Source organism: Ostrea edulis, chromosome 10 (genome assembly GCF_947568905.1).
Source record: "Ostrea edulis chromosome 10, xbOstEdul1.1, whole genome shotgun sequence".
Classification (NCBI taxonomy): Eukaryota; Metazoa; Mollusca; class Bivalvia; order Ostreida; family Ostreidae; genus Ostrea; species Ostrea edulis.
Window position 1 is genome coordinate 34147370 of NC_079173.1, and position 19739 is coordinate 34167108.

A 19739-nucleotide genomic window follows, 5' to 3' on the forward strand; every position below is an offset into this window, starting at 1 on the left:
GCCTTGTATTTCTGTGTATTAACATGTAAAGATAACCTGGGCTCATGCCTTGTGTGTATTAACATGTAAAGATAACCTGGGCTCATGCCTTGTATTTCTGTGTATTAACATGTAAAGATAACCTGGGCTCATGCCTTGTATTTCTGTGTATTAACATGTAAAGATAACCAGGGCTCATGCCTTGCATCTGGGTGTTGCTAAAATGCGGAATGGAAAACGGAACGGAAGACGGAACGCAAATTGGAAAAGAATTCAATAATTACACTGAAATTCAGAAGAAAATACTTTATGATTAAAATAAAAAATTTTTGAAATTGTTTACAAGCCGTAACACAATTTCATCTTAAATTTCTGCACCATAAATTGACTAAGCGAAGTTCAACGTTTGCATAAGAATTTACAAAGCGTTTTAATAAGAATTTTGAAATGTCGGCATTGACAGATGTGTTAGTGAGCAGCGACACCTATGAGTAGAGAATGGAAAGAACACACATACTTTATATGCCGCCCGTGGCAAAACGTCATTAACGCACATTTACAAGGAGGTTATTCATTGGATGTGAAATTTGAAAATTCAAGTCTTTCTCAGTACGGTTATTTTTTTTTTATATTGATATTTTTCATGGTAAGCTAATGATTAGTATGAAGTATGAAAGGTGAAGACAACAAACAGTGATCAATCTCATAACTCCTATAAGCAACACAAAATAGAGAACCGGTGGATTGTGTGGATGGCTTCCCGTTTTCTCTAATTTCTGCTTCCCTTGTTCATGATAAACCTTTTATTTTGCAAAATGCTGACCTCCTCATAACATTATTGCATACAATATTTTCCGTTTTCCATACCGTCTTCCATTTCATTTTCCGTTCCGCGTTTTAGCAACTACCCTTGCATCTCTGTGTCATGATTTGTTGCTATGTTTCACGCATATCAAATAAATGTACTATAATATTGCAATTAATATCCAAGTAATTTCTTTTTACCAAAATCTTGTTCATACTCCTTTAAGATGTGATTGTCTCAGTGAATTAAATATTGCAATCTGAGTTTACATTGGCTGCCCTTGATGTACAACTTAAAGTTTTACATACATGAAATTTAAACTAACACACATTTATGCCTACTTTGCTACACAATTTATCAACCTTAATTCATCTGGTGAAAAAACACCTTTCTCAATTCTCTCCACGCCTTTCTTAATTATCTCCCTTGTACATGTCTTTCTTAATTCTCTTCCTTGACCCCATGCTCAATTTCTTTCATCAGGCGCAGCACCAGTTCCTCCTTGTATGGCAGGGCGACACACTGCACTCCACAGGACAACCCTACTGTACCACCCAACATCATCTGATGACAAAATCAACAGCTGTAAGTGACCTAGTTACATCTTATTAATTCTGTCATTCAACATTCCACAAACTGCCCACAGAATAAGCCCATGACCCTGATACACAACATCTAGTATATTCTCAGAATAAGCCCATGGCCCTGATACACAACATCTACTTATATTCTCAGGGCCCATCCCTGATACATCTGGTTTAACGAGGCCGAGTACAATTCGAATTTTCGCATTCTGCGCAGTTGTTGCGCATCGTTTCACTTTCATGAAGTCGTAAAAAGTGAGCTCTAGATATTTTAACAAATACGATGTTTTTTAAATAAAAAACTAAAGGACTGTTAATTCATCTTCAAATATAGTAAATTCTAAAGATAATAAGAAAAATTTGTTTAAAAAGTGGTTTTACAACTTGAGAAGACCAGAACAGACGTCAGACAATATTTCCCGGTGGTTTGAACACATGGGGAAATTAAAAGAAATAAAAAGAAATTATCTATAGAAAAAAGTTTGACGTCGACCTATGTCCAAAGATAAAGTCAGCTAGATCATTTATTTTAATATGTGTTAAAGCGTACATGGTGTATGAAAAGGGTGCTATATAAATATGGGTATTATTATTATTATCATACGCATGTATATACATGTATATTTTCCCCTGCATGTTCATATCTTATTTCCAAACACCAAGGGCCCTCGTGGGGCAGCATGAAAATACACACAAATGTATAAATACATCATCAAAAAAAAAGAAAGAAAAAAAGAAAGAAGTGATATACATGACACATGGTTTAAACACAATGTCAGTTATTTTAGATTGCATATATTGTTCAAAATAAATTTCCTAAGTGTATGCTCTGTTCTAGTTTACAAGGAAAGAAAAATCCAAAAAGGAAAAATAATAGCGATATCAAAGATAGTAAATTAATAGTTAATAAAATTTGACGCAAATCTATTGTAGAACACTTGTTTCTCATAAAAAAAAAACCAACAAAGATTCTACACAATAGTATTCATGTTGACGTCACACTTTAACCTCACATTGCGTTATACTCAACATGCATTGTGACGCACTTTTTGTGTATTCAAAGCATCTCATTCTCACTAAAATAATTTATTTTCTATCAAAAGGTCAATGTAACTTTTATTATAATGCAATCTGTATTTCGAAATATTGTACACGTACGTTATTAAAATGATGAGGATTGCTGTTCTGATGAGAAAGAGGAGGGAGTGTTTTAACAGTTTTATTGTGCACCGTAGGTCTACATGTATATGTTTCGTTGGTAGATCCTCTAATAAATATCCCATTCCTATATAATCAGACTATGGGTATAGTGCACACGTTTTCCAATTACAAATTCTGTAATTTATATATTTCAGATCACATCTATATTGTAAATGTTGTTGGGTAAAACAATACACTTCATAAAGATTTTGAGTATATAGGTACATAATGGCAGTAAATAGTAAACTTAACGACCTGACGATTTTAATTATGTTCTCTGGCCTTGCTATGTATACCCCCCCCCCTCCCCCCCCCGAATAGTAAACTTAACGACCTGATGATTTTAATTATGTTCTCTGGCCTTGCTATGTATATTTTTCCATAGTTGAATTATGCATGGAGCCATTGGTAGGCCTAATGTTAAACTTTTGATAGTATCATTTATAAAGTATATATAGCGTTGTAGTTATTTACGCATGAGATCGAAAAATATATTTGTAAAGTTTTGAGAATATAATCTTGTGATTCTTTTAACTTTTCTGAGATATATAACTATTTCCTGATATTTCTTTATTCTATATCAAACATGCATATAGCTATTTAATTCATTTTCCCGATCATATGGAAGTTAGTAATGTACTACAATTATCAAGTATTCCAGATTCAAAGAAACATCTAAATCACGCACACAAAATCATTATTACATGTAACGGGTATAACTATTTCAGACTATCAGAAGAAAATGAGATATTCCTTAAGCAATTCCCCAGATTTATTTTCCATCATGATCCATACAAAATAGATTTTAAAAGAGCATAAGTAAGTTCCTATGGAATGAGCAAATTGCAAACAAAATGATACGCACTTTCATCCAACAAATTTGGCCTAATATTGATGAATAATATAAGAAAAAAAGTTGGCTGAAAAGGAAATTAAACATTGAGATAGTCCCTTTGAACCGTATACATGTACACCATAATATTCTTATTTTATAATTCATTACAAAATTAAAGGTGTTTAAACATCATTAATATATTTGTTGATATATGCAGAAGTTACAACTATATAATAAGTAGATTCTCAAATGAAAACTTTGAAACTTCCCTAATCAATCTTCAGATTTCATTTTCTATCACGATACACACCCAATAGATTATTTTGATAGATTTGGTAAGTCCCTATGAATTGAGGAAGTTACAAACAAAATTATGGGGTTTCGTCTTCAAAAGTTTGCCTAATAGTGTTTTATGAGAGCCAAAAATGTCACAGGGAGGAAACTTTGAGATGGTCCATTGGTCTTTCTAAACGGGGACATGTTGATTTTATTTCATTATTTATATTGTCAAATGTCTAAGACTTTCACATACATTGAAAAGATTGAAAACTCTAGGGCAAAAATATGAAAAATATGAAAAGTTCTTTATTTTCGGAGAAAATCCCATAAGGTCCCATAGTAAAGGTGCTGATATTTTGAGACGACCCCTACATAATACTGTTTGGGCAAAATCATTTTTTATTTTCTTAATAAAATGTCGAAAGTACAACTCATCAATGATACAAATCTAATAAAAATCTCTAGGGCAGAAATAACTGTATCCGGCCCCCTTATTATAAAGATTTTGGTGACTTGAAGGCCAATGCAAATATCAATATATCATGGTATTACAATAAACTGCTATAATTCAAAAGGCAAAATATTTATGCTTTTTGCAGTCATTGTAAATGTTACATGCTTTATGAACCATCTACTCTAGAATAATCAATCTGGGGGTGGGGGTCGGGGTGGGGTGGGGGTTTAATTTTTTTTATTATCTCCCCTTTGAAGGGGGCATGGCCCTTCATTTGCACAAACGTGAAAGCCCTTCACCCAAGGATGTTTTTGGCCAAGTTTGGTTGAAATTGGCCCAGTGGTTCTGGAGAATTCGAAAGTGTAAAAAGTTTACAGACAGACGGACAGACGATGGACAACAGGCAATCAGAAAAGCTCACTTGAGCTTTCAGCTCAGGTGAGCTAAAAACTGTATAAGTTGACACTTCTATAAAACTGTTTCCACAGATGTCTGTAGCAGCAGTGTACACTGTACATGTATAAAGAGATAGGAGCGTGGAAAAGCTAAAATCCCTGTTGAAGATGTTTACTTAAAAAATCGTGAGGAACATGGATGTTGATACACGAACATACCTTTTTTATATTCCTCTCAAACATTGTCTTTTGGGGGTAATTAGCCATATCCTTAATATCTTGTTCTGTTACTTTGGTAACCGGAACAACTCCTGCAGGGTAGTTCAGTACGTTGTACATAGTTGAGTAAACACACCCACCTACAACAAATTTACATATATAAACACACCCACCTACAACAAATTTACATATATAAACACACCCACCTACAACAAATTTACACTATATATAAACACATCCACCTACAACAAATTTACACTATATATAAACACACACACCCACCTACAACAAATTTACATAATTATATAAACACACCTACCTACAACAAATTTACATATATAAACACACCCACCTACAACAAATTTACACTATATATAAAAACACCCACCTACAACAAATTTACACTATACATGTATATAAACACACCCACTTACAACAAATTTAAATATATATAAAAATATCCACCTACAACAAATTTACATAAATAAACACACCCACCTACAACAAATTTAAACTATATACATACACACACCCACCTACAACAAATTTAAACTGTATATATACACACCCATCTACAACAATTTTACACTATATATATATATACACACCCACCTACAACAAATTAAACTGTATACACACACATCCACCTACAACAAAACACTATATATAAACACACCCACCTACAACATATTTAAACTATATATACACACACACCCACCTACAACAAATATAAACTATATATATACACACCCACCTACAACAATTTTACACTATATAATTATACACACACCCACCTACAACAAATTTACACTACAAGGGCGAGTCAATAAGTAACCAGCCTAACTTATTTCTGGTTGAGATCCACCTCTTCTTTTTTTATGTAATTGCGCTGAAGTGTGATGCATTAGACCAACTTTGTTCAAGTGTCATCAGCCCAGAACTAAAAAAGTCAGAGTCCTTTCCATTGATCCTCTCCTCAACTGCCATCACGACTTCTTCGCCAGACTGTGAAATGACGTCCACAGATATCCCTTTTCAAGTTTGGGTATAGGAAGAAGTCACTAGGAGCTAGGTCAAGCAAAAAAGACAGGATGTGATATTAATTCATACCCGTTTCGCTCTACAGCATCCATTGCAAGTGTGGACTCTTGCGTTGTCCTGTTGCAGCAAAACACCTTTTAGAGAATTTACCTTGGTGTTTTCGACGGTCTAGCAAGTTTGCATAGTACACTCCAGTTATTTTACTACTCTTGGGTAAAACGTCCAACATAACAATGCCGTTGGTGTCCTAAAATACTGTGGCCATCACCTTGTCTTGTCTTTAACTTCTTCGGCCTCAGGGACCCAGGCCCTACCCACTCACGACTCTGAGCTTTATTCTTTGGCTCATAATAATGAACCCAGGTCTCATCTACAGTCACCAGATGCAAAAGAAAATCATCTTTTGACCTAAAATCCTTCAACAAGGTGCTGCATACTTTTGTTCTGGTTGCCATTAGCTCATCACTAAGGGATTTGGGGACCCAACAGGCTGTTAGCTTTTGCATACCTAAACGATCATGCAAGATTGTTGAAACGATACCATGTGAAATGCCTAATGCCTGCGCTATTTCTTCTACCTGAATTCACCTATCAGAGTATACCAGATCCCAAACTTTCCTAAACATTTCTTCATTGGTGGCATCCAGTGGGCGTCCAGATCTGGCTTCATCTTCTAAAGACATTCTAACTGCGTTTGAATTCCCCTACCCAGAGTTTAACCTGAGCATAAGATGGTGCAAAAGACCCATACACATCGGCTATTTCCTTGCCTGTTTTATCTTTTAAATACAAGTACCGAATTATAGCACAGTACTCAACTTTAGATGAAAAGCATGCCTTTGCATCACTAATAGCCATGTTTGACATTCAATAACTTATTAGTCTAAGAGAATGACTCGATGACGCGTGCAATTTTGTACCCAGGTATAAAACATGTACTGAGACAAGGCATGAAAATTGTGACCGTCTCAATCAATCAGAAATGGGATAGGCTGGTTACTTATTGACTTGCCCTCGTATATATAAACACCTACAACAAATTTACACTAGTATATATATATATATATATATATATATATATATATATACACACACACACTGTATATCATTTAACATCTGCTTGCTATATATACATTTTATTTTTGTGTATACATGTATATATATACATTTTTAATTGTAATACTCTATAAAAACAAGATGTGTTTGTAAAACAATATGCCCCCGATGGCAACAAAGAAATACTCCAAGGTCAATGTCACAAGATCAAAAACTTTGGTACCAAATGAAATGTTGAGACTTGCCATAAGGGATGCACATATGAAATATGACAGCAAATTGGTTAAAGTTTTGAAATTTGCATCAAACTCCAATGTAAAGATAACCAGGTTTAAGATCATATGAAAATCAAATAAAAGGTCTTGTCATAAGGAATATTTATATAAAATAAGAAAACCTGAAATAGTTCAGGAGATACATGTATTGCCTACATGTAGATTAACATTTCTTAAAAAGTAGATTCCAAGGTCAAGAGGTTAATAACTTTGGTACCAAAAAGAAAAGTCACAAGGAATGTGCATGTGAAATATGACATTCCTATCACTCACCATTCAAAAGATATAAGCAGGGTCAAAGTTTCTGATAGACAGACATACAGGAAAAAGTGGTGCATAAGCCACAAGCTTCATGTGAGTCACAACATTCAGGCGAGTCAACCTGGTCCTGCTGTTCTTCAGAAGATTTCAAAAAATAATTTTTACTATCGTTATTCCCCCCAAAAATTTCAAACCCTACCTTAGCCCATTTTAAACCCTTAATATGACCCTACCTAAGCCAAACGGGATCATAACTCAACTTGAATTGGCACAACATAGGGATATTTATGTATCCTGTTAAATTTGACCCCTGATTTTAGTCCCACTCTAACCCCATGGTCCATATTAAATGGAAAAAAAAGAACCAACAATAAAAAAAAAAACAAAAAAAAAACTAGAACTGTCCTTTCGGGACTAATACCCCCCATGGAGTACACTGTATTAGGATAAAAACAGACTTCCTCAGATCAAACCAGAAGTTGTCTAATCAAATGGTCATCTAATATATTATTTTTTGATTAAATATGTTGCTTTTAAAAAAATCAATGAATCAATCAAATATTAAAATATTTCTGGTGATGCTCATTATAAATACATTACCAATAAATAGGATTTTCAGAGAATTGAATTGTTTATCATCATTCCTCTTAATTTAGTACTTGGTTTAAAAATTGCTAGAGTAAGACCCCCCCCCCTCCCCCCCCCCCCCCCCCCCCCCCCAACCAACAGAAATTGGATATATAGAAAATGGAAATATTCATACATTCACTATAAATCTAAATGTAAGGTACATACATGTTATTTTGCAACAATAAAAAAAGTATGTAATAGGTCTGATTCAAACCTTTTAATTTGTTTTTGAAATATTCTCAAATAACAATATTCTTAAACAAAATAGAAATTAGCATAAATTTCTAATACTTTAAATATTCCAATTTAAAATAAATATTCTAATTCAAAATAAGAAATGCATAACTTCAGTCAGAACAGTGTATTTACAACATGTAAAACTTATACGGTACCAATTTTGATGCACCAGATGCGCATTTCGACAAATAGTGTCTCTTCAGTGATGCTCAACCGAAATGTTTGAAATCCAAAATAACTATGAAGTTTTAGAGCTAAATATAGCCAAAAACAGCGTGCCAAAAAAGTGGAGCCAAATTCGTCCAAGGATAAGAGCTATGCATGAGGGAGATAATCCTTAATTTTGAAATGAATTTCTAAATTTTATAACAGCAATTTAATATACATCAGTATTTTCAAGCTAGTAACGAAGTACTTAGCTACTGGGCTGTAGAGACCCTCATTTAAATCAAATCTCTTCAAGAAGTTTTAAGATATACTCTTTTTAGTTTAAAAATGACTAAGTCCATAAGTAGAAAAAAGCCTGTAAATTTTCAGGTGCACATCTTCATATGGTGAATAATTAGTGTACAAATTTTCAGAAAAACCCATGCACTAGTTTCTTAGAACATTCACAGACAAAATCATGGTTACAGACAGATGAACAGACAAACAGACAATGTGATTCTTTTATACCCTCCTTCCCCCCCACATAAATTCGTTTGCAGGGGAGGGGGTAAAAAAAAAAACTTGAATCCATACAACTTCCGATTGTTCGCATATTTTGAATACGATTTAGTATGGCCCTGCTCTCTGGAAAAGAATTTTTAAAATTTCCTACACATATATGCTCTTGTAAAGCTTTGAATCCATACCAGTTTGAGTTTGAATTTAATGAAACAAATTTTAAAGAGTTTAACTTATCAAACATTGAACATTACAAGAGATTAACAGATGAGGTGACTGATTTTGAAATTCTTGTAATACTTTGGTTTCCTTACCAACTAAATCTCCAAACGAATTGTGTGGGACAGCAGGGAAAGCGAAGCCCGGGCAAACAACAGCATCAATGCCCAGGGTCCTCCATAGGGCCAAAGTCTCATCCTTATAGTCCTGTTCACAACAAATAACACATGGACAGGATTCACACTGAACTAAATATTTCTAACACTTTGAAAATAAAAACGATGATTCTTTTCAATTCACATAACAAATTCTTTGTGCAATACTCTACATGAAATGATTTTATTGTTAAATACAGACACAATCACTTACTTCAATGTCCACTGCGTGGTTCCAATAATCATACACTGACCTAAAGAAAAGTGGATTTTATGAATGAAATATGTCCAGTTTGAGTTCTGCATGGTGATCAACAAATATGTACACATGCAGTCAAAACACGATGTTAAAGTCACATAGCATAAGTACAATTTTTTTTTTCAACACAATGCAAAAGTTAGAGAATATTACATGCCAATTTCCATATTATATGCCATATCTGTCTGAGTGGCCCCATATTAGCCCGAGTGGCCCCATATCAGCCCAAGTGGCCCCATATCATCCCATGTGGCCCCATATCAGCCCGAGTGGCCCCATATTAGCTGCTAACATTACAATGGAGTATCGTCAATCATTACCCTATCTCTGAGATTAACATTACCTGATCCCTGATATTAACATCTGATCCCTGAGATTAACATTACCTGATCCATGAGAATGATATATGATCCTCAAGATTAACATTACTTGATCCCTGAGGTTAACAGTATCTGATACCCAACATTAACCATTCTAATCATTACCCAATCCCTGAGATTAACCATTCTGATTATAATTACTTGATCCCTGAGATTATCCAATCTGATCATTATCCAATCCCTAAGATTAACCATTCTGGTCATTATCCGATCCCTGAAATTAACATCTGATCCCTGAGATTAACCATTTTGATTATTACCCAATCCCTGAGATTAACATTACCTGATCCCTGAGATCAACCATTCTAATCATTACCAGATCCCTGAGATTAATCATTCTGATCATTGCCAGATCCCTGAGATTAATCATTCTGATCATTACCTGATTCCTGAGATTAACATTACCAGATCCCTGAGATTAACATTACCAGATCCCCGAGATAAATCATTCTGATCATTACCAGATCCTTGAGATTAATCATTCTGATCATTACCAGATCCTTGAGATTAATCATTCTGATCATTACCAGATCCTTGAGATTAATCATTCAGATAATTGCCTGATCCCTGAGATTAATCATTCTGATCATTACCATATCACTGAGATTAATCATTCTGATCATTATCTGATCCCTGAGATTAACCATTCTGATCATTGCCAGATCCCTGAGATTAACCATTCTGATCATTACCAGATCCCTGAGAGATTCACCATTATATTCATTACCTGATCCCTGAGATTATTAATTCTGATCATTATCTGACCCTAAGATTAACCGTTCTGATCACAACCCGATCTCTGACATTAACATTACTTGATCACTGAGATTAACATTACCTAATCCCTGAGATTAACATTACCAGATCCCTGAGATTAACATTACCCGATCCCCAAGATTAATATTACCTGATCCCTGAGATTAACATTACCAGATCCCTGAGATTGACATTACCCAATCCCTGAGATTAATATTACCTGATCCCTGAGATTAACATTACCCAATCCCTGAGATTGACATTACCCAATCCCTGAGATTGACATTACCCAATCCCTGAGATTGACTGTTCTAATCATTACCTGATCCCTGAGATTAACATTACCTGATCCCTGAGAGAGCTCGAATCATGTATCCTGCCATATCATCCTACAAAAAGAATCAAAATAAACTAAATTCTGACGCCAGCATTGGTGGTACAAACATATACAGTGTAGCTGCAGTATTTAGTGGGATTCATACTTTGCATGGGCACCTTAATTCATGGTTTGCGCAAAGATAAGAAGATTTTTATTTATCTATAATTATGCATTTGTAGAACATGACTATTATTACTCTTGAGAAACATATTATTCTAATCACGTCCTTTAGGATAGGAAGATATTGTATTTCTTGGGTATCTAAATCACAACACTGACTCCATAAACATAAATACTTGTACAGTATTGTCTATCCAAGGATGCACTGCAGAATTCCTACTCACCCTAGAAACAACAGACATTATCCCCGCTATTAACTTTTGTGCTGCTGTTGGAAGATGGGAGGTGTAGAAAAACCGACGAACTGTGGAGTCATATATGTCATCCTTCCTGAAATTAGAAGAAACATTGCTATAATCATAATATATATCATCCTGAAATTAGAAGAAACATTGCTATAATCATAATATATATCATCCTGAAATTAGAAGAAACATTGCTATAATCATAATATATATCATCCTGAAATTAGAAGAAACATTGCTATAATCATAATATATATCATCCTGAAATTAGAAAAAACATTGCTATAATCATAATATATATCATCCTGAAATTAGAAGAAACATTGCTATAATCATAATATATATCATCCTGAAATTAGAAGAAACATTGCTATAATCATAATTATACATATCGGGGGCATAAAAATAATTTATATTATTAAGGAATCAATTTATTATTTTTTCGTTGGGTGGAGGTATACCACGAAAAAAAGACGAAAAACTGCATCATTGCGCATAGCACATGATGCAAAAGTTTTCCATCTTTTTTTTTGGTGGTATACCTCCATCCAACGGAAAAATAATAAATTCATTCCTCATCATTTAATATTTTAAAATATTGAGTTTATATGATAAAACATTATTTGATTTGAGTTGAATTAATGAATTATTCTATGTCATTTCGAGATGGGCGTAGTAATTTGTGAATACACAACTTTTAAAAAAAACTAAATCCGTTAGGCCTAAAGGCGACTTCCACGAACAGTTGTTTACTGTTGAGCACACGGGTTTCTTGTGGACTGAAGAATGCAGTTTTAAAAGGATAAGTTAGAGATAAGTCCTGTTGAGAGAAAATTTCAGGAATTTTGTTCAGTGGAACTGGAATTAAGTTCAAAGTTCGATGTCGATACTAACGGAAAGCGTGGAACACGTGCATAATCAAGATGTGGGATGCCAGGTAGGGCTCTCTTAAGGGTTGTCACGGCTTCCAGGTGGACAAGTGAGTGCTACAGAGGGTTTTTTGAATTTTATCAGTGAATTCCTAAGGTTGTTGTAACGTCGTATGGAAGTCTCGTTTTGGTGCCCACTCATAAATATATTATGCCGGAGTTCGAAACCCTAGTCGTTAAGGGCTACGATATTGCAGTATCTCTGAGGCAGTGTACAGTGTATCTGGTATTTGGGTTTGTGACATGAAGGAAGTTGTCGCAAGGTGCAAACTGGACTATTGTCATCCCCGGTTGAATACATTTAACTCTCAGCCCAGAATTGCAGAAGCAGAGGCGTGTTGTTGCTTTTTGTGTGTGTGTGTGTGTCCTCAAATAGCCATGTTTATTTCATTTTGCATAATTGATTATTATTTATTTTTGATATTTGTTTGTTTTTATGTCCCCGTGATCAAAATTGGGGAGGGGGGGGGGGCATATTGTTTTTGTCCTGTCTGTCATTCTGTCTGAAACTTTAACCTTGCTAATAACTTTTGAACAGTAAGCTTTGATATTTCACATGAGTATTCCTTGTGACAAGACCTTTCCGTGGGTACTAAAGCTTTAGACCTTGACGTTTGACCTACTTTTAAAAAAATGACATCGGTCATAACTTCTAAATTTCATATTTCACATTTCTTGTGACAAGATCTTTCTACTGGTACCAAGATATTTGTCCTTGTGACCTTGGGCATCTTTGGAATTGACCATTATCGGAGGCATTTGTGTTTCACAAACACATCTTGTTGTTTAATAAATTTATATAGATCGATAAAACTGTTAAGTTTTTCTTTTCAGGAATCCCTAATCTATATATATATATGAATATGAAGCATCTAAAGAAATCCCCAACATTCCATTAGAAAGTAGTTCTGGCCATTAATTTTTTTTTTTCCATTCGATACGATATTCCAATAATTTTTCAACCAATGAAAAAGCGTGTAACATATAAAATTAAATGATATAGCTATTATCTCTTTATTCTAATTAACCATTTCTTTCTTTTGTATCCAAAGAAATTTCTTACATTAGTTTCTACAGGCATTTAATTATCTATCAACTAATTAATTGTTTGATTATTGTTGTATTATGCAATATATTGTCAACAAGGAAGTGCATGCAGTGTCAGTTATTCATCAATTTCTGTAGCCTAGCTGTTATCACTGTAGCCTAGCTGTTATCACTGTAGCCTAGCTGTTATCACTGAACAAGAGGTCCATGGGTCAGATCGCTCACCTTGCCCCACTTTTAAAGATTCTCCCCGATATATTTGTCCGTAAAATCTTTGATACTCTATTGCAGCCCCACCTCACCCTTGGAGGCTGTGATGTTAACAAATTTGAATCTACATTAAGTCAGGAAGCTTTCATGTAAACGTAAACTTCTCTGGCCCAACGTTTATAGAGAAAAAGATTTTTAAAAACTTTCCCTAGTATATATTTGCATGTGTGTAAAACCTTCATTCCCAAATATGGCCACATTCTACCTCAAGGGGCCATGATTTTAACAAACTTGAATCTGCATTATGTCAGGAAGATTTCATGTAAATTTGTACTTTCCTGGCCCAGTGGTTCTTGAGAAGATTTTTAAAGATTTTACCTAAATTAAATATATATTCGCACGTTAAACTTTTATACCTTATTGTGGCCCCAACATACCTCCTAGGGGCATGGTTTTAACAAACTTGAATCTGCACTATGTCAGGAAGCTTTCATGTAAATTTCAGTTCTTCTGGCTCAGTGGTTCTTGGGAAGAAGATTATTAAATTACCCTACCCCATTTTTGCATTTTTGTAAATATCTCCCCTTTGAAGTGGGCATGGTTCTTCATTTGTACAAACTTGAAAGCCCTTCACCCAAGGATGCTTTTTACTAAGTTTGGTTGAAATTGGCCCAGTGGTTCTGGAGAAGTAAGAAATGTAAAAAGTTTACAGACGGACGGACGGACAGACAACGGACAATCAAAAAAGCTCACTTGAGCTTTCAGCTTACTAATAGGTGAGTTAAAAATGAAAATCTACCATAATCAAACAAAAGATTTCAAATAAACCCCTCGCAGTAAAACAAAACCCAGATTAGGAATTCAAAGTTCATTGGAGATTTTAATATCTTCAACTTGATGTCAAACACAATGTGAAATGGCTGTACCTCTCCTAATTAAAGAACAACTGTCCTTTTTTAGCCATTTTTTTAAATATCAGTTGGTTTACGGATCCATTGACTAATTTTTTTCCACTTTGGGAAAAAAATACAAATTCAATTTTTTTGTGTTACTGCCACTGTGGTCTAGAGAGGTTAGAACATTCGTCCCGCATGCGGAAGGCTGGGGTTCGAATCCCGGCTGCGACAGACCCAAGTCATTAAAACAGGTAGTGACAGTTCCATCGCCAAACGCTCGGGATCAGGTGTGAATGTCACGGTTCCTTGGAGATGACCGTAAAAATGAATGTCCTGTGTCACAGTAGGTGTGGCACTCTAAAAGAACCCTCACTGCTCAATGATCGTAAGCCTCGAGCAAAAGCCTAAATTTGAAGCCCTTTACCGGTCTTGATGATGTCTCCATATGAGTGAAAAATTCTCGAGAGAGATGTTAAACAAGATACAATCAATTTTTTTGTGTTGACAGCCAATCGAATCTTTGCTAAGATCCTATCTAAAATATACAAAAATGCTCATTTCTACATTTAAAACCATAATCATTTAAACACTTTAACATGATCCATTAATATTGCGGTGAAGGTTGTGGTAACAGTAATTCACTGTTATATAAGTTTTAATATTGTAATGAAAGTTAGGGAGAGGAAAATAAATGAAAATAATTTTCTTTGTACTCCACTATGGTACAACTCATATGTTAAGGTGAGAAATAAAGGTTTCTTTATAAAAACATGGTACGAGAAAGGTATATCAGTTGTTGGTGATCTATTTGATGATGAAAGCAATTTTTTGTCTGTAAATGCTTTTCAACAAAGATATAATCTTGAATATGTATGTATCATGCAATACAACAGTGTTATAAGTGCCATTTCAAATTTTATGAAAACAATATCCATTAAAAGAAACTGTCAAAATAGTATGTAAACCTTTTATACCTTTTTACTATGATTCAATTATATTGTATGAGAAATGTACAAAAGTCATATATAGGCTTTTAAATGAGAACTATACTGATCCTAACTCAATTTCCAAGTGGAACTCTGAATTATTTCCTCATAGAATACAAGAATTGTTGGTGAAAGATATTTTTAAGGTTTGTTTCAAAACAACAACTGGTTCTACAGTTCAGTGGCTACAGTATAGAATTCTTCATAGAATTCTTCCTGTTAATTACTATCTAAAGAAAATCAACCTCATAAGTTCTGATACCTGACTGTACTTTTTGTAAACAAGCTGTTGAGACTATACAACATATTTTTATTAATATTATTGTGAAAAAATTATGTCATTATGGAGTAGTTTTAATTTACATATATATGTAAAAACCAAAGAAAGAGTTGGGTTTAATGTGCAAAATGTGTTATTTGGTGATCTTCCACTCACAAAAAGAAACAAAGTACTAAATTTTTTATTCTTTACACAAAACAGTATATTTTTTCTAGTCTAAAACAGAACAAACTACCAAATATATATGGGTTAATTATTATCTCACTTGAAATTCAAATTCAACATTGAAAAGCATATTGCTATTCAAAACAGTGATGTATATAGATTTGAAAAATCATGGTCATTATGGAAAAATATTTTTGATTTTTAACCCATAATCTACTTGTATCATATATATGCAAATTTAAGCAACAAAATAACTATACAGACTTTACATAAGGGTGTGTGTGTGTGTGTGTATGTGTGTGTGTGCTTAAAGGTATAAGTGGAAATAGCAATGAAAATCATTCTTTGTTATAGATCTATATATGTATCTGATTTAATGATGAAAAAAAAAAGTAAATAAAAAAAAAAAGTTTTAATATTGCCCAATATATTTTTAAGGCTAACTTCTTCAAATTGTTGTGATCTGAAGGCTTGGTTTTTTTTTTCCAACAAATCTCAAGAGCATGCAAAGTCAATTTGATAAAAAAAATTCACTACATACATGTTAACAAGGTATGTCCTAGTGCCGTCTGCTCCCACGGTGTCCAAAAAGAGCCTTAACATTCGCTTTGCATCCAGTGGTTGCATTGGAATCATCTGTAGACAAAAAATACAGCCATTAATCCAATAACAGCTACAGGATATACAGCTACAATAAAATACAGCCATTAATCCAATAAAAGCTACAGGATATACAGCTACAACAAAATACAGCCATTAATCCAATAACAGCTACAGGATAATCCAATATACAGCTACAATAAAATACAGCCATTAATCCACTAACAGCTACAGGATATACAGCTACAATAAAGGGACCCTCGGGCCAGAGCAAAGACCCTTGTTTAAACAGAGAAATAAATCCCCTAAACCCCAAAAAAGGTTCCAAAGTTCAATAACTGTTACACAGTTATGAATAAAAACACAATAATGTACATGATATACATAATGCATTGCAAAATTACTATTATTTCAAACATTCGTTCCTGTTATAATAAAAATGGAACTATGCATGATATTACATATAATATCTTCTCAATATTGCAAGAAAATGGACGTGTGGAACTGTGGAACACATGGTCAGGAGCCCCGCCCCCTAGACTCCTTAAGTGATAACTATGTATTTATCATATTATTACATTTAAATGCTGATGGACTGCACTGCCTAAAGTTGTATTAATTGCATAAGCTATACAATATTTCAGAAAGCTTACCAAGACTAAGTACAGGGTGGCTTCTAACAATAAAATAACCTACTGTATGTCCCCGGGGTCTCATCAATAAAATAACCTATTGTATGTCCCAGAGGTCTCATCAATAAAATCACCTACTGTGTGTCCCTGAGGTCTCATCAATAAAATAAACTACTGTGTGTCCCAGAGGTCTCATCAATAAAATAACCTACTGTATGTCCCAGAGGTCTCATCAATAAAATAACCTACTGTGTGTCCCAGAGGTCTCATCAATAAAATAACCTACTGTATGTCCCAGAGGTCTCATCAATAAAATCACCTACTGTATGTCCCAGAGGTCTCATCAATAAAATAACCTACTGTATGTCCCAGAGGTCTCATCAATAAAATCACCTACTGTATGTCCCAGAGGTCTCATCAATAAAATAACCTACTGTATGTCCCAGAGGTCTCATCAATAAAATCACCTACTGTATGTCCCAGAGGTCTCATCAATAAAATCACCTACTGTATGTCCCAGAGGTCTCATCAATAAAATAACCTACTGTATGTCCCAGAGGTCTCATGAATAAAATAACCTATTGTATGTCCCAGAGGTCTCATCAATAAAATCACCTACTGTGTGTCCCAGAGGTCTCATCAATAAAATCACCTACTGTATGTCCCAGAGGTCTCATCAATAAAATAACCTACTGTATGTCCCAAAGGTCTCATCAATAAAATAACCTACTGTATGTCCCAGAGGTCTCATCAATAAAATCACCTACTGTATGTCCCAGAGGTCTCATCAATAAAATAAACTACTGTGTGTCCCAGCGGTCTCATCAATAAAATCACCTACTGTATGTCCCAGAGGTCTCATCAATAAAATCACCTACTGTATGTCCCCGAGGTCTCATCAACAAAATCACCTACTGTATGTCTCAGAGGTCTCATCAATAAAATAACCTACTGTATGTCCCAGAGGTCTCATCAATAAAATAACCTACTGTATGTCCCAGAGGTCTCATCAATAAAATAACCTACTGTATGTCCCAGAGGTCTCATCAATAAAATCACCTACTGTATGTCCCAGAGGTCTCATCAATAAAATAACCTACTGTATGTCTCAGAGGTCTCATCAATAAAATCACCTACTGTATGTCCCAGCGGTCTCATATCAATAAAATAACCTACTGTATGTCCCAGAGGTCTCATCAATAAAATAACCTACTGTGTGTCCCCGACGTCTCATGAATAAAATCACCTACTGTATGTCCCAGAGGTCTCATCAATAAAATAACCTACTGTATGTCTCAGAGGTCTCATGAATAAAATAACCTACTGTGTGTCCCCGACGTCTCATGAATAAAATCACCTACTGTATGTGCCAGAGGTCTCATCAATAAAATAACCTACTGTGTGTCCCAGAGGTCTCATCAATAAAATAACCTACTGTATGTCCCAGAGGTCTCATCAATAAAATAACCTACTGTATGTCTCAGAGGTCTCATGAATAAAATCACCTACTGTGTGTCCCCGACGTCTCATGAATAAAATCACCTACTGTATGTCCCAGAGGTCTCATCAATAAAATAACCTACTGTATGTCCCAGAGGTCTCATCAATAAAATAACCTACTGTATGTCCCAGAGGTCTCATCAATAAAATAACCTACTGTGTGTCCCGAGGTCTCATCAATAAAATAAACTACTGTGTGTCCCAGCGGTCTCATCAATAAAATCACCTACTGTATGTCCCAGAGGTCTCATCAATAAAATAACCTACTGTATGTCCCAGAGGTCTCATCAATAAAATAACCTACTGTATGTCCCAGAGGTCTCATCAATAAAATCACCTACTGTATGTCCCAGAGGTCTCATCAATAAAATAACCTACTGTATGTCTCAGAGGTCTCATCAATAAAATCACCTACTGTATGTCCCAGCGGTCTCATATCAATAAAATAACCTACTGTATGTCCCAGAGGTCTCATCAATAAAATAACCTACTGTGTGTCCCTGAGGTCTCATCAATAAAATAACCTACTGTATGTCCCAGAGGTCTCATCAATAAAATCACCTACTGTGTGTCCCAGAGGTCTCATCAATAAAATAACCTATTGTATGTCCCAGAGGTCTCATCAATAAAATCACCTACTGTATGTCCCCGAGGTCTCATCAATAAAATAACCTACTGTATGTCCCCGAGCTTCCAGTGCCTCCTTTGTTTTCTCTACTGCTCGGTGCATTGATGGAACTGAAGGAATGTAGCCATCATCCAAATAAAAGCCAATCCTCAGGGGCCTCTTGTCATTATACATCTAGAAATACAAAAAAGCACCTAAAATAGGCCTCTTGTCATTATATATCTAAATAAAATAAAAATCACATAAATTGGGCCTCTTGTCATTATATATCTAAATAAAATAAAAATCACATAAATTGGGCCTCTTGTCATTATATATCTAAATAAAATAAAAATCACATAAAATAGGCCTCTTGTCATTATATATCTAAATATAAAAAAAATCACATAAATTGGGACTCTTGTCATTATATATCTAAATAAAATAAAAATCACATA

General features: G+C 34.5%; 1 protein-coding gene across 2 annotated transcripts in view; it reads right to left on the bottom strand.

Moving 5' to 3' along the window:
• Positions 1-19739, bottom strand: part of LOC125665875 (vitamin D3 hydroxylase-associated protein-like) — a 52069-nt gene that overhangs the window by 4043 nt on the left and 28287 nt on the right. The window contains exons 9-16 of one of the 2 annotated variants that reach the window (XM_056151115.1): positions 19351-19476; positions 16484-16578; positions 11409-11514; positions 11031-11074; positions 9505-9544; positions 9231-9342; positions 4751-4890; positions 77-1348 (exon numbers count right to left, since the gene is read on the bottom strand). In XM_056151115.1, coding sequence (XP_056007090.1) covers positions 1226-1348; positions 4751-4890; positions 9231-9342; positions 9505-9544; positions 11031-11074; positions 11409-11514; positions 16484-16578; positions 19351-19476 — 786 coding nt within the window. In that variant the 3' untranslated portion in view covers positions 77-1225. The other variant, XM_056151116.1, reaches the window with a different exon arrangement.